General features: G+C 42.2%; 2 protein-coding genes across 4 annotated transcripts in view; both read left to right on the top strand.

The window, feature by feature from the left end:
- The window catches only part of HTR1F (5-hydroxytryptamine receptor 1F), a 114,635-nt gene extending 103,905 nt beyond the window's left edge, over positions 1 to 10,730 (top strand). For all 3 annotated transcript variants that reach the window (XM_081858529.1, XM_081858530.1, XM_081858531.1), the window contains exons 2-3: positions 1,640 to 1,790; positions 5,214 to 10,730. In XM_081858529.1, coding sequence (XP_081714655.1) covers positions 5,251 to 6,372 — 1,122 coding nt within the window. In that variant the 5' untranslated portion in view covers positions 1,640 to 1,790; positions 5,214 to 5,250 and the 3' untranslated portion in view covers positions 6,373 to 10,730. The remainder of the gene's footprint in view (positions 1 to 1,639; positions 1,791 to 5,213) is intronic.
- The window catches only part of POGLUT1 (protein O-glucosyltransferase 1), a 366,888-nt gene that overhangs the window by 53,701 nt on the left and 296,256 nt on the right, over positions 1 to 16,931 (top strand). The gene's annotated exons all lie outside the window — the stretch shown is intronic.

Genomic DNA, 16,931 nt, shown 5'->3' with positions numbered 1-16,931 from the left:
ACAAAAGAAAAAGCTGAAGGGATCTTAGATACAGATCTCTCCCCACCACTCCCTCCCCACCAGATTCCATTACATTCTTCTGAGTATTATAGGATGTTGTACTTGTAGAAAAGGTAGTATATGAGCACAGCTTCCTCTTGAGATCCAGCTGCACACAGAAAGCAAGAGCCCATCCACAGTAGTATTGTGGCAGGGCTTTGAGACAGACGTCCAGGACCCCATCCTACAGAATGGGCAAGAGGACCCTTAAATACAGCAGGGCTTGCCTATCCCATTTTGAAGTAAGTGAAGTAATACACATCACCATGTAAATTCAGGTCATCCAGTAAAGTCAATTAAGTCCAGAGCTGGATTTAAAAAAACAAAAACAAACATATACAAGTGCAGGGGGAATTCCCCGCCCTAGTCCTCATGGATTCCCACCAGTAACCCCAAAATCACACACACACCAGTCCTGCCCTTTCGATTCTGCTTAGCCCCTGTTTGCATTTGAGGAAAACAAGATGCAAATTTAGATGCTGTTTGGATTTTCCTCTAGACCCTGTGATTTAGAATTAGTAAACCTGTTCCAATCAAAATCTCTGCCTATGCAACCAATATGGTTTAATTAGGCCTGTTACTTTAAGGAAATTCCAGGCTTCAGGCTCTTTTGTGCAGAATATGGTGGGCAGGAGGGAAGGCTTTGAAGCCCTGATAAGCCAAATCAGAATCATTCCTCAGTTTCTGAGAATGCCCACATATGTTTCTTTGGAGAGCCACCTATTAAGCTGCAGAGCCACAGTCTGCTAAAAAATTAGACAGCTCCCTTCCCTCTCTGAACAAGTAGCTTCCCTCACCCCTTTTTATTAATATTGATTTGACCAGTGAGGGAAACTTTTGGGGGGAGTGCTGAGCAGCATTGTTGAAAAAGCTAGTCACTATTTTATCTTATTTTTAAGTTATGTTATTTATATTGCATTTTGTGAATGGAGCATTGAGGGAGAGGCCAGGAATGACCAGTTCTCCTTTTTTAAACATGGGAGAGTACAGCCCAGAGGCCTTTTAAAAAAAAAATCTCCTTTAGATCGAAGATAGGTGTGGGGGGGGGTATGTGTGTAGCCCAGAGACAACATTGGCAAGGAAAAGGCACTCTGCACATGTTCAAGCCTTCTATTTCCTCAGCCTGGTTGGTTCTCAGACTTTAGCACGCTATTGCTTGCATACTGGCAATACAGTGGTACCTCTGATTAAGAACTTAATTCGTTCCAGAGGTCCGTTCTTAACCTGAAACTGTTCTTAACCTGAGGTACCACTTTAGCTAATGGGGCCTCCCGCTGCCACCGCGCGATTTCTGTTCTCATCCTGAAGCAAAGTTCTTAACCTGAAGTACTATTTCTGGGTTAGTGGAGTCTGTAACCTGAAGCATCTGTAACCCAAGGTACCACTGTAGTCTCCTCTATATACTCTTCCAACCGCTCCAGACCAGCCCACCAGAGGGCAGAGTGTTGATCTGGAGCCATAATTTAAAATTCTTTTGCCATAGACTCTTTGTATGGTATTGCTGCTGCCTAAAATGGCGTGGTGCACCGAGAAAAATATGCGGAGACCCAGGATACTTAGAGATGTTGTCCTAAGAACTCTTTTCTCCTTTTTGTTGCAGAATGGCAAATAAGAGGCAATTACAACCCTTCCAAAATATGGACATGGACATGGAGAAAACTCAAAGCAAACCTTCACCTTAAGATTGGAATTGAATCGTATTGCATAGACTTTTTTGACGTGTACCTTGATGTATGGAGCTTCAGGAAAAGGTTTGATCTGTAACCATTATTTGATGAAGCTGTGTTTGTCAGTCTTTGTGAGAGTAACTTGATCATTATCTCCCTGAAAGTGTGGTCGTTCCTTCCATTTGCAGAGAGCAGGAAGCAGGGCCCTGTGGGTAGGCAAGGGTAGGCTGAGCAGCATTGTTGGAAAAAGCTAGTCACTCTTTTATTTTATGTTTTAGTTATGTTCATCATATTGCATTTTGTGAATGATGCATTGAGGAGAGTAGAAAACAGTGGTAAGATACTGAGAGCAGATGACAGATAGTGGCAGATAGAAATAAGAAACAGGTCTAGCCTAGAGATGAATGAATCTGTCAACTTCAGTTTCTTATTTTTTTTTTGGTCTTAAGTTGACTTTGCCACATTCCCGCATCAGTTGGCAATAATATTCTTTTTTTACGTTCTCATGAAAATTCACCAGCACTTTTAAGTATGCAGTTTTACTTAATGTGCACCTTTTCCCCCCAAGCAGTTTCCCAGTTTTTACACTAATATATGTGCACTCTCAGTGTGGCAGGAGCCTTCAGAATCCTGTCTCTGCACAATAGCCGCCTGATTTTCACCTAAACATTTTATGGATCAGCAAATAGAGAGAGGAAATAAATGCCCCAAAGACACACTGCACATCACACGTTGCCAAAAGCATACAGATCACTCTGTGCGTGCAGCCACTTCAAAAAGTGGCTGGAGACTCTGAACGCTGACACTGAATTGCCAATGGACTCCTAAGATTTGTTTACCCAGTTTGAGAGCTATCCAGAACTATTAACTGAAATGAGATGGGATTACGCCCACAGTCTCTGTGAACCCAAGTATGGTGCTTGTTTATCACAACACTTGACTGGTCGGCCAAGTCAGGCTGTGGGGTTACAGCTTTTCTCTCTCTGCCCCCCCTTCCCCATTCTTAGTAGATTGACATATGTTTGGTTGATAACTGCATGCGGCTTTATAGTTATTTTTGGTGCATATACCCAGAAGGCCATCGCTGGCACAGTTCTGCAAAGCTACGAGGGTAAATATTCCAGTGAGATGCAGTTCAGTTGTGTGATCTAAATTAGTTTCATTGTGCTTATCTACAGATGAGGTTGCCCTTTAGCTGATACAAATCCAAGAAACTGCAGTACAGCTCCAGTCCACGGATTTAGTTTATGAAAGAAGAAAGAACTATGCATGTTATTGGAAGGCTTTTGTATTAAATCTCAAAGTTTCCCAAATAATGCTTAAATCAGGCTAGATCCTGATCTGCCCCATCTCTTGTAGGCCATGATTGACAGATGGCCAGCGCATTGGTTCTGTATGGAGACAGCTCAGCTAGCAAACCCCAGGAAAAAAATATGTCAAATTTTCCTTGAATATTTGTAAAAGTCAAAATATTGCAAAAAGAGCTTAGATACAGAGTAGTTCTCACTGCATAAATTGCCCACCTTCCAATATTTTTCCAACTGTCTAGTGTGGGACCTGTAGGTCACTAACCCTGGCATTTTCACTACATCATCACCACACCAAGAGGCAACACTGGCGGAGGAAGAGGGGAGCAGGGGGAGCGCACCACCCCCGGCAGTGCAATCCGGGTGGGGTTCCATCATGGCTGCCCTCCGTCCGTGCTGGGCACCACACCCCCGCAGGCAGCGTGCCACGCCCCCGGGATGCATGCCAGCCCCACCCCGCCTGACCTCTGCCCCCAATGCTGAGCATGAAGCTCCGCCACTGAGAGGCAGTAGCACACAGAGCTATGAACATAAACCTCCTTTCATATTTAACTGGGAGGGAAGCCACAGCAGTCCTTCAGTTTGCAAAACAACAGCATTGACAGAACAAAGTGGGACGATTAGAAAACATTAAGAACATAAAAAGAGTCCTGCTAGATTAGAACACAGGTCCATCACCTGGTCCACCTTGTATCTGATGAGTACCCAGCCATTTCCCTCTGCAGGCCAAACCCTCACTCTGTTGTTCAACTTCAGTATCTGCTTTCAAAGTGATCTTGCCTCTGAACACAGAGGTCCAATTTCACTGTCATCGGTAAATCCTACTGATCTTTCCCCCCACAAATATGTCAAAATCCATTTTTCAGTAAAAGCACGTCCAGGTAGGTATATTCCTTTTTTAAAAAAAATAAAATAAAAATCATAGCATTTTTGTAGAGCAAACTGAATGAGGCATTGCTTAAGCAAAAGCAGCCAAATGTTTAGCTGAATCAATTAATGAGCACATTTCACATGTCAAAAAAGCTGTGCTGTGTGAACAATCTCCGGTGCATTAACACTTTTTTGTGAAAGATAAAAAACACACCAAGTGAAAGTAGTCAGTGATGCAAGCACTAATTCCACTATTTTCTTGGTTATTTGCTGGTTATCTTCCCCCTGCTCCCTTAACTTAAATAGGGATTCTGCTATGTGGTTGTGGTTGTTTTAATTGGCGTCACTGCAATTGGAAAGCGTAGCAGTTTCTATACCTTTAGTTTTGACTCATTTTTCCAAAGGACCAAGTCCAAGAAAGAAAACCTGCTTCTGAAAAGCTGGAAGAACAGAACAGAAGAAAGTAATTATTTATACAGTGACCCAAGGTTTTCTCATTACTGACTCTTTCTTAAAAGACAAAGAAGCAACAACAGCCTTGAACTCTTCCTAGTCTATATTTGTGGGGGGGAAGAATAGGACAGAAATGACTAGACATGCTTTCCACCTTGCTAGTGCAGAAAATCTACCATGTCATGCTTCACTTCTGGTTGATCCAATCTCTTCTAGTGTAGGCAGATATGCTTCCATTGTCCACAGAAAAAGATACTTTTCAAAGCATATATTTTTTGAAGTGCCAGCTACAGAGCTTACATCTTTTATATTACTCACTCAGGCACATGACTTTTTATATATAATCCAATACTGTAGTCGTTACTTTTCCCTGCTATAAAATGGTGGCTACTAGAGTAGTGAAGGATAGTTTGTCAAGGATGCGGGGAAATAGAGCTCTGTGAGGGACAAACTGCAGATTCCTTTTGTGGTGTTGTTGCTTTAAATGTATACTGCACATTTAGCACAGAAATATAGTTTTTCTCAGTCTTGAACCATTTGTGATCACCTCAACATGCTGCTATCAATCTAGATGTCATCGAAAAGGATTGGTATGATTAGCTGAAATCCTCCCTTTGATTAGGTTATCCATGTCTTTTCATCCTTGCACACGCCCCAAATAAATGAAGAAGGAAGTGGTGACTGCAGTAAGGATTTAGGAAGCCATATGGGATTGGTTATTACAATCAGTTTCCTCATTTCTACGACTGGGACAAAAACATGTGGCATGGAAAATACTACAGGGAAAAGTAAGGGAGAATTTTGAAATCTGTTGTGTATTGTGAGATTTCTGGGATATCAAGTTGCTGTTTCCTAAACTGTTTTTACTTCTCTACAGGTATATTCGTTAGATAAAAATCGCCTGGAAGGCAATCATGGATTTCCTGAACTTTACTGAACAAAATTATACATTGGAACAAAATGACACATCAGAAAAACTACTTAAGAAAGTAACACCCAAGATTCTGGTTTCTCTTACACTTTCTGTGCTAGCAGTGATGACAACTATCATCAACTCTCTAGTGATGACTGCCATAATTGTGACCCGAAAGCTCCACCACCCTGCCAATTATTTAATTTGCTCCTTGGCAGTCACTGATTTTCTGGTTGCCATCCTAGTCATGCCCTTCAGCATCGTCTACATTGTCAAAGAGACCTGGATCATGGGCCAGGTGATGTGCGACCTTTGGCTCAGCGTTGACATTACCTGCTGCACCTGTTCCATCTTGCATCTCTCAGCCATCGCTTTGGATCGCTACCGAGCAATCACAGATGCTGTGGAGTATGCCAGGAAGCGAACCCCTAAGCGGGCAGGCATCATGATTGCCGTCATGTGGGTCATTTCTGTCTTCATTTCAATGCCGCCGTTGTTTTGGCGGCACCAGGCTGCCAGCAGGGATGACGAGTGCATCATTAAGCACGACCACATTGTTTTTACCATCTACTCCACGTTTGGAGCCTTTTATATCCCGCTGGCATTGATTCTGATCCTTTACTACAAAATATACAAGGCAGCTAAGACTTTTCACAGGAGGAGCGTGAGTCGTGTTCTCAAAGAGGAGGCGAATGGACAGGGTCTCCTGGAAGGAGCTGAGAAAAGCTGCCAGCCAGCTTCCTCAGCATCATGCACAAAAGGGAAAGCATCTAGCCGTTCAGGAGATTTGGACAGAATGCATATCTCCCTGCGAAGCCCCACTTCTGAGTCCAAGAATGAAAAGGGATGGAAGAGACAACGGATTTCTACCACGAGAGAGAGAAAGGCAGCAACTACCCTTGGCTTAATTTTGGGTGCCTTTGTGATCTGCTGGCTCCCCTTTTTTGTGAAGGAGGTGGTTGTCAATACCTGTGAAAGATGTCAGATTTCAGAAGAAATGAATAATTTTCTGACATGGTTGGGGTATATTAATTCTCTTGTTAACCCCCTGATTTACACAATCTTTAACGAAGATTTCAAGAAGGCATTCCAGAAACTTATCCAATGCAAGACCTCTCTGTGAAAAGAAAAAGTACTCTGTGGCTGACTGGTTTTTTTGTGGGGGGAATGGATTCGCAGTTCTGCTCATGGTAGAATTGTGCCACACTGTGTTGGAGATTTCATTAGAATCTAGAGGGTTCCGGTGGGCATCCAGAAAATTTCAGGGATATGGTAGGCTGCAAAAAGAGCTCCAGCACTGATAGGTGCCATGACCACAGCAGTCCTAGAAGTCTAAGCCCAGCCCTGTAATCTCTCATGTCTTATCAGTATGAGAGAACCAAGCTGGGTTTGGGAGATGTTAGGTGGAAATCTGGGCACACAGAGAGAGAGAGAGTGAAATCCAGGTCCACCAAACTTTTTCTGGAGTACATCTCTAATATTTACATATACATGATTTCTAATAACACTAGCTCTGTTCAAGGAAAGCATTGAAACACCTACATATTGACTATCTCTGTTTTGTATCATTACCATCTCACAGTGAATGTTGTCCACACACTAAGATGTAACCTTTATTATTCAAATTATTCCAATATTTATTGGGAAGAAGCTAACTACATGCATAGACCTATTCAGATAGGAACACTTAACTTTTAAGTGAATTGATCATCACATTGTATACTTGGGGCTCACCCAAAAAGTAGCTTTGTGTGCTCCTGATTGCATGCTGTAACATGCAGCTGGGAGTACAGGAAGCATCCCAAGGAAAGGTCACTTGAAACTAAGATGATGCACAAGTCTTTTCCAATGCAGTTACTCACTAATCTAGTGACTCCTTTGGATATTAAAACCTGAAGCTGTTTTACAAAACAAATTCATCTTTCATCTATTAAAAATGGAAGGATTTAGCTTATAAAATACATAATGAAAATGGAAAACAGACTTTTTAATTCAGGGTTCGACCATTCCACTTCCATACGTGTCAGCAATTGCAGTGAAGCTTCTCTCATTAAGGAAGTGTGTTCTCTGAGTTATGTAAGAAACCATTCAGCCTGGATTATCTCAAATGGAAGTGATGTATTGAACCCAACTCATAACATGATTTCTTCCCTCTAAGGTACCACTGAACTTCCAAGACTTGTGCTGGTTGTTCCCCTTACCACAAGGACTCCAGGGACATGGTCATTTCACATGTTCTCCCTCTCCCAGGGTTGATTCTCATAATGAAGCCAAAACAGTGGCATGTTGTATCTTGAGGGTTTGATGGGCTTTCAGTGTGTACCAAAGAGGTCAAATCAGTGCTGTACTACTCAGCTTGTCATAGTCTGACTGAAATATGACCTTGCAAATGCCAGAGTATTACCATTATTCTTTAAATAATTATACTCTCCATTTCTTAACTGAGTCTGCCATCCTACATATTTATTTAAAATATCAACCAGACATTCCAGAAAGAAGCAAAACAGCAGATAAAGCAAGGGAACAGTGATAAATTCCCAAAAGTGTTAGCTAAAATTCAATAGAAAAGGAACCAACAAAATAATGATACAATGGACAGAGAGGGACTTGCCTCAAAGTAAAGAAAATAAATAAACACAGGATTCAACCACAAAAATCTGAAAATACTAACAAAATGCAACACAGTAATGGCACTCCCTAAGGCAGGCATTGAATTAAATAAACCATTAAGAATTATGTTGGAATGAAAAGCTTCAAAAGGCATATAAAGGTCAGACTGTGACAAGTTTCTTCAAGGAAAAAACTTCATAAGCGTTTACTGCAACTTTGACTGGAAGTTCACCACAACCCCCTAGAAACTACATCAACTCACATATGCATACAAAATGATCTGGCCCACAGAATTAATTGTCTAAAGCAGCTTTGAAAGATGGCAAGACTGTCTTCAGATAGAACCCTTTGAATTCTTTCCCCAAGACATAAAATGCTTTGCAGAGCCTGTTTTCACAAACTAAGAGCAAAGGCCATTTGAGAACCTTCTAGTAAGGGCCAAAGTTGAGTGCTTTGCTCAATGAGAAGTCTTTTTCGTTGTCTTGTTAGTCTGTGACATTTTCCTATTTGAGGTGAATTATCAATTATTTATTTCTTTATTTTTATTCATAAAACTTAACTGCCACGAACAGAGACTGAACCTTTGATGACTGCAGTCGGGGTATCACTCAAAGGACCCACAACACAAATCTTCATAAATGCATGGAGTACTCTGGATAAATGCAATTGGCAGATAGCTGAGGTCCCACCGGTCCTACATTTTGCAGCACACCCAGGACCCTATAAGTAAAGGGGTTAAAGAGGATCAGGGCAGGAGATCTGGAATCTTACATAGAAGATCTGGGGTTCAACCCCATTGTCCAACCCATAAAAACACTCCTGATTGCAAGGCACTACACTCTTGTGCATCAGTTCTAACTGCTGTATTATTTTTGAGAAACGACCAGTAAAGACACTCTGCATTTTTTAATAAGCTCCACAACAACCTGTTTTAAATTCCTCATGAGTTGAAGGAATAACTTTTGCAGTGGGGATCCTGCTGTACACATGTAGGCTACTGTGTGATTTAGAACCCTGAAAAATCAAGAAGAGCAATGGGAACAAGATAACACATTAGTTCTTGCCCTTCATCATCATGTGAGAGATTTAGGAATACCTGAATAAGCATTCTAGGTACCTGCCAACCTGGAAAGTATGGATATCCCACACACCTTTTCTCTCTTCTGCACACATCTATCTATGCTGCTTCATTCCTTCATTCCTGGACAGGTATCATTGAGCCTACTGAGGTCTGGAGGCTTGTCCATGCTTAAGTACCTTTTGCCCTGCGCTTTTCAGGCACAACTCTGTGATTTAAAGCTCTATGAGCACTCTTTTTGCACCCCAGTGCTTTCTCTGTGAAAACCCACTCTTTAAAGCTGAAGACCACCAATGTCCATTCAGGTTTTCAATGGATTGCTGCTTGCTCCGATTCGGTGGCAAAGAGCAGGTTTCCTCAGGGAAAGCTCCGGGACAATAAAAGAGTGGTTGCACACGTAACTTTACAGTGTGGATCTGTACTTGGAAAGCATAAGTGTACATAAGTCCTGGGACTTGCAATGACACTCTTTTACCAATCCTTTAGGATGATCACCACCACCAACACACACTTAAGAAACACGGCAAGTGTTTGCAAATACCACTCCCCCTGCACTTCCATGTAGCATTGCAACCTGGGTCATGCTCTAACTTTGCAAGTTAAGCCATCTCCCATTAAAAAAAGAGATGCTGTCTTTAGCTGCCTATCATTATGCAGTTCTGCATCTTACAGCCAGTGGCATTGGGACCTGTTGAAGCAATTCCTACAAAATACATAATTTAATGTGCCAGCTGTAAGATCTGATGGATGACACCAGCATGCCACACTTACATTAATGTTACATTACCGTGGACTGCTTGGCGTTTCACATGCCCATAATATTCAGAGAAAGAAATCAAATACTGCAACCAAAGAAAAAGCACTTCAAATTACACTCCCTGAATGGCTTCATTTAGATTTTTGTAAAATAATCACTCTCGGGGACATTCAGCGTAACAGAGTCAGATTCTGCAAAAGCAACTCTTGAGTTTACAAACTCTTGTTTGTGTATAAGTCATTAGAGTCTACCACCTGGGGAAAATATGTGATTCACTCATTGAGGCTTGACTTGAGGTCATACTGGGGAGTAACACAACCAGGTAGAATGGGTCGCTTTCATGACCATCTTAGTTATCTACTCTCTTTTTCATGAAGTGTATTTCTGGGATCCATATATCATTTGATTTTGACTGTCCAGAGCAAAGCTACATTCAAACCATATTAGGGGAAAGCACTGCAATTTTGTTGTATGTAAATATTTGTCCAGTGCAAAGTTAAGTCCAAACACTTTGCTAGAACTGCAGCAACTGCCTCTTCTGATGCAGCAGTTGCCGCCCTAGTTCCAATCTATTAATGTACAAGTCAGGCGGGAGCGGGTGGGATGGAATCGGCTGGCGCTTCACTTATTCCATACTCCAAATAGTGTCATAAATCTGCTTTTGCAAAAGGACAATAGCCACAGAAAAGGACCTCGGCGTAAACTGTCAACCGAAGGACTTCTTACATCTGTGCGGCACTATCCTTAAGCCACTTTGTCCAAATTGGATGTTCTGATGTGGGACTTGGAGCCGGGAGCTTCTTAACTTGCGAGTCACAGTGCTGACAATTGATTTATATGGTCCATTTCATAGTGGTTGCCGAGTGCAGAAGAATTATATTGCCATTATTTGTAAGACCTCACGGAGCAGAACAAAGGCAGGGGGGAAGGTGTCGCTGTTAGGAAAGAAGTTATTGAAGCTATCACGTTTGCCTGCAGTGTCTCCGGTTTGGGAAATGGATCAATATGTAGATAATAAAGAAGAAAATACCTGTTACATTGTGCAGTCGGTGCTTACATGTAATACTTGGCAAATATTTGCTGCTAGTTGCTGCTGCAGCTAGGAGTCAAAGGTGGGCTCTTTCTACCCTTTAGGCTGGTTCCAACTGGAGCATTCAAGATACCAACAATTGCAGGATGTAGCTAAGTAGCTTTTTCAAATATCACCACTTGTGGGTCAGGATTTAGTTGCCAATAATCTCATGCCACATGAGACTCTTTTACCACTTCCAATAACTGTACTGGGTCATGATATGCCATTATGGCTATCTTAAAAAAAGCCAGAGGCCTAGGCAATGTTGATATGGTGTCTAAAGTCCTTCATCCTGGCTCAGCCAGGGTTCAGCCAGCTGAGCTAAGGCCAGGATAAGTCCTGGAAAATGAATGTTCTAGGGGAGCGGTGGGACAGGGAGAGACTTACCCCTATTCCAGTCCCTATTCAGCTCGGTGACATGACAAAAGCTCTTTATTTTGAAAGGCTTGTTTTCCCTCTGCCAAGCTCAGGCCAGCTCAGCTGGTAGCCCCACTTCTGAATGGAATTTGGAATGGGGTGGGTTACATTGGCATAATGTGCCCCCAGTATAAATGTGCCCCCCGTGCCCCTTTGAGTCCTAATTGGTACCGTGGTCCTAACATGGCCAGTTGGGACTGGTTTGGCTACAGTCACTCATCATCTTAAGTCTTCTCTTGAATGGGAATCATCCCAAAAATACCGCCAAGGAAAATATATCAGATTTACATTTCCAAGATCCAGGACTGGAAACAAAGGAATGACTAATTTGCACTCAAAATAGGGGCATGTTTCCTTGGGGAAAATACTCTCTGTATAAGAATTTCCCAGGGAAGATGGTCAGATGGATTCTTCATCCCTAGATGATGACCATTTCCAGATTGGATATGTATTGCTCAATAACCAAAGGTTATAGCCTCGATTCCTATCACTTTGCTTGATTAAATGCTCAGTAGAATAGGGCATCGGAAAATGTCAAAGTGTATGAAAAGAAACTGTCCTGAACTTTCTTACTTTTCATATATAACCATTTATGATCTCTTAACTCCAGAGCAGCTAGACAATGTCAGTGTTGCCACCCTGTCTGCTTTGAAGATGCTCTTTCATTAGCCTTCATTGCTTAACAATCAATTGTACTTCTTTTTAGCTTTTACATTTAGAATTCTGAAAAGCTTTTGTTCACCTTTTAGCATTAGTATGAAATACCTACAAAGAACACATATATAAAGGTCAGAACTTTGGTGAAAGGAAGCAATTTAAAACAGAATCATCTTCTGCTATTCTTTCTTCTGCCCTTTCTTACCCACAGGGTATCTTCTAATTATGCTTAGCCTCACAAAGCCTCATGCCCTCTTCAACAAAGTTTATTTCACTAGAGCCTAGTGCACAACAAGTGCTTCCTTCATTTTGGGTTTAAGTCTTCATTTGTAAATATAGAAAGCCCCTACACGAGCAATCCCTTGTGCTACCCCAAATCACAGACATTTGCATTAAATTCTTTTTTTAAAATGCCCCTGGATGGGCATGCAGACACCCCAAGAGAGGACATGTGTGAATGTGTGGCTTCTAGCGGAAACAAGCCCTAGTGGAAACTTCAATATTCATACCCAAACACAACTGAAATTTGCCCCAGCAGGTATGAAGGATGCGTATAAACAGACTATGTTATATGTCTCTTTGAAAATTAAAAAAGAGTTAGAAACTGAAAGTACAAGTGGGATTGACCTCAGTGTCAGAACAGTTTGGATTTATCAGGACATTGCGACTGTCTAAAGAAGCAGATGTTAAGTGCCAGGGCTGCAACAAGACTGGGAAACAGGGAGAGTGGAGGGCAGGTTTCCAGCCCTGTTCAGGCTGCTTCCAGCTAATGGCAGAGTTCCGCACATCATCTGAAACCCAGGGAAAGGAAGCACAACGTTCATCTTGCCTCAAATGCATAGGTTCTGCAGCAGCCACACTGGCAAAACGGTCCACTTCACCAGGAAAGCAGTGGCATCACATTCAGCTCTTATTTATATTTCGACAGGGCTGGAGTCCACAACATGCGCCCTGCAAACATGATTCCTGATGATTCATAAAAGATATATTGGTCGATTCTCCCTGGGATACAACAGAACCCGCTGAAAATTACTTATTAACAATCTCGGTTGGAATTGTGTCATGTTATTTTTCTAGGCGGAAAGCATATGCAGTGTTTGCACAATTCCTGCTAGCAACATGGCCCACGTCTGTTAATCTATGCCCTGCAATTCATGGGGATAAGCTTGTGTCGCAAAAGGCATCTATAAAACCCTAGCACTAAAACCTTTTACATTAGCAAGTATAGCGTAATGCAGGGGTTCCTAAACTGTGTTCTGCTTCATCCAGACCACAGTACGTCCGGAAGACAGTAGAGGGTACATCTACCCCATTAAATAGTCATATTGATTTTTACTTGTATTTGTATTGCTTCTTTTATTTTATTTTTACTGTATTTTATTAAATGACCTATGGTGTCCCTATGGGATTCATATTGTAATGCAATCAAATAGAATATATAAGAAATAAAAGAAATAATAATAAATGCAATGATGCAGCAGCTAGCACAGCACATTACAATTGCCACCACAGTCAGAAAAATAATTAGGTGGTCTGCCAAGGCCCACTGGCATAATCTAAGAGCATAAGAAGAGCCTGCTGGATCAGGCCAGTGGCCCATGTAGTCCAGCATCCTGTTCTCACAGTGGCCAAGCAGACTCATCAGCCACAGGTCCTGGTTTACTCCCTGCCTATGCGTCTGTCATTCGGCTCTGAATCTATAACTTCTGACTAATGCTGGCTCCATGATTTGAGGGCTATTGGGCAATACATCTTGAGTGGTTCTCACTACCTGCCTTCCTCTGGGCCCAATCCACACAGTTGCTCAGAAGGAGAGGTGAGCAGAGGTTGCTGCTCCTTGTCACTCACTTACTAAGGAAGGGCAATGACAGCAAGGGGAGGAGCAACAGGGCCATGGGGCTTCCAGGGTTTGCAGTGGACCCCTTGCCTGGGCCTTGGCTGGTGCCTGAGAGTGCCAACCCAGACAGCAGACATGCAGATGACCCCCTTTCCCCCAGGAATGGCTTCCTCGACTGCTAACCTCTTCCCTCATTCCCAGATTCTGCCTTGTTTTTGCTCTCTGATCTCATTCCATCTCTGGAGACATCTCTGGAGGCTATCTTGACATGTTGAGCCAGAAGCTGTGTGAAATGTTTCTTGACCAAGCCAGACAGAGCCATTAGGCAATCTGAAGTGAGCCAGAGCGGGCAATGTCTTCTTGACTCTTACTATAGTGATCAATCATCCACCTTCTTTTGACAAATATTGAGACACAGCTCCTTACTATTCAACTTGGTTTCTGTAATTATACCAAGTGTTGACCATTCAAGGCTGGAAAGGAGGTGAGGAACTGGCCTCTTTGATGCAGCTTTTTCAACCTCACTTATCATCTTTTAAACCAAGCCAATCAAAATGAAATTTTAACAGCTTGGGGTCATAGTAACGAATAGGCTCGCTTTGCGTTGGCACCATCTCAGAGCTTGTGGACTCTCCACAATTTGAACTTGACAGTGGAACCCACAGCAAGCAGACACCACTTTAGATACAATCATTTCATAGAACAATAGAATTGTAGAGCAGAAAGGGACTCTGATGGTCATTTGGAAGACTGTACAATTTGAAAAGCATATAAGAGCAAAACAGATCAAACTTGAAACTGCTAGGTTTCATTGTCTCCAAGGTGCAAATACCCAGCTATCCAAAGGTGTCTTATCAAAGCAAGAAGGATCTCATTCTCTCACTCTCTCTCTCTCACACACACACTCCAAATTTCCCCACCATATAGTCAAGGTGCAATTGTAAGACTATTGAACTATAACAGCAAGGGAAGGATTTTGTATTAGTTTTTTATTTGCAATTGAGCTCATCTTGACAGCTGACTTTTGAATTAGACGGATGAGCAAAACAATCCAATTTCAGAACATAAAGAGAGTCCCAGACAGGTTGGAGCCACAATATAAAGAAACAAGGATTTTTTCATGAAGTCATTTGGGGTACCATCCCATAGATTTTCAAAAGTTTAATGATCACACTAAAATGAGTATCCCAGGAGCGAGGGTGGATTATGACCAGCACGGTCCCGTTCAAAGTAATGTGTGTTTTAACTGGGCTAAGTAGAAATTAATTACATCAGCAAGCTAGATCCAAGGGAAACGACTAACCAAATGTATCATCAACGGAGTATGTACAGCAGGCTTCCCCAACCCAGTGCCCTCCATATGTGCCCATCATAAGAAAATAAGAAGAGCCTGCTAGATCAGACCAATGGCCCTCCAGCCAGTTTCCTGCTCTCACAATGGCCAACCAGATGCCTATCAGAAACCTGCAAGCAGGATCTGAGCACAATAGCACTCTCCCCTCCTGTGGTTCCCCGTAACTAGTATTCAGAGGCACACTGCTTCTGACTGAGGAGGCAGAGCCTTGCCATTGTAGCAAGTAGTCCCTGATAGTCTGATCCTCCATGAATCAGTCTGGTCCTCTTTTCAAGCCGTCCATGTTGGTGGTCATCATCTCCTCCTTTGAGAGTGAGTTCCACAATAGAACTATGTGTTGTGCAAAGAGATGCTGTCTTTTGTCTGTCCTGAGACTCAGCCAGTGTGGCCAGAGGCCAGAGAAACATAAATTGTGGTCCAAAACTTAGAGAAGGTGCCTGCTTGTGGAAGGCTGATGAACACAGTATGCTGCTCATTTAAACTCAGGATCATCCTGAAAGATCTGAGGTTCCTTCTTCATTCTAAATGTCCTGGAAACGTGTTCATTCTTAAAAATTAGTCTAAAACTGAGGAGGCATAAATGGCAAGCCCCATGTCCCTTTTCTCCTTCAGCGTTTCTGATACAAGCCAGTACTGAGATAAAGTGTGGCTGTAGCTGCCAGTGAATAAAGGGAATGAAGATTTGCTGCCAACTTAAGAAAACGCCAGTGTTTGTTTCCACTGATCCATATCCAAAAGATTGAGGGGAATGTCTCCAGCCACTAGATCAATGCAACAATAATAGCCAAATCGAACTGTGAGGTGAGCAGCCTCAAGAAAAATTGCAAAATGTCCATCATAATTGGCTCCAGATTCATCTGATTCTTCCCCTCATTATCCAGCCATCTCAAGCTACAAGATCACAGTCCCCATTTGAAGCTTGGGTCTCCCAACAGCTTGCTATTTTATTTTTATTTTTAAAGGAATATCTCAAATATATTCTGTATTAGAATCGTAAGTTTCTATTTTGGCCAATATCCTTAAAAACAGCTCAAAAACTTTAAATTTTTTGGAGTTTTAAAAAACCCCCTCAAAACTCAACAACTTTTGTGTCTGGATTTTCACTTTTTGAAATATGGCAACCCTAAGAATCAGCAATGACAGGATCCCAAGAAAGCTTTAAAAGCTGGGGGAACAAGATTTGAGAGCAACACTCTTAGCTGAAGATTGGGATGAAATATAGGAATATCATTCAAATTAGTTTCTGGACGTTTATGCAAGAATCTCCTCAAGGTCATTCACCATGGGTCCCTGCATCCCCACCTTTGGAGCAAAATAGCCAACTCTGCTGACCCCATCTGTTGGAGAGGGTGTGGGAATTTGGGGAGCTGCTCCAGCCCCATGATCATTTTCACTGCCCTCTTTTGCTGGCCCAACAAGATGTATTTTGAGATGCAACTACCCAAACTGTACACAGTACTCCAACTGTGGTCAAACCACAGATCTGTATAAAGACATTACAATATTGGCAGTTTTATTTTCTAACTTTTCCCCCAATGAGGTCCAATATCTTTTTCCAGCTCAGATGCCATCAGTGAATATGTGAAGTTAATATTGCTTTTTAAAAAAAAATAAATTGCTCCAACTCACATAACTTTACACAAATGTATATTAAGCTGCATTTGCCATTCTGTTGCCTTTTCAGTCAGTCTGGTGATCTCCTTCTGGAGCGCTTCACAATCCCTTCTGGGAGTTGGCACCCTAAATCATAGAATCACAGAACTGGAAGGGATCCCGAGGATCATCTAGTCCAACCTGCTGCAATGCAGAAATATGCAGCTACCCTATGTGGGGATCAAACCTGCAATTTGGCATCATAAGCACCATGCTCCAGCCAACTGGTATCATCTACATCTCACAT

The sequence above is a fragment of the Podarcis erhardii genome (assembly GCF_964252035.2).
Source record: "Podarcis erhardii genome assembly, chromosome: 4".
Lineage (NCBI taxonomy): Eukaryota > Metazoa > Chordata > Lepidosauria > Squamata > Lacertidae > Podarcis > Podarcis erhardii.
The sequence above is the reverse complement of the archived record's forward strand: the minus strand, read 5'-3'. Positions and strand labels throughout refer to the sequence as shown.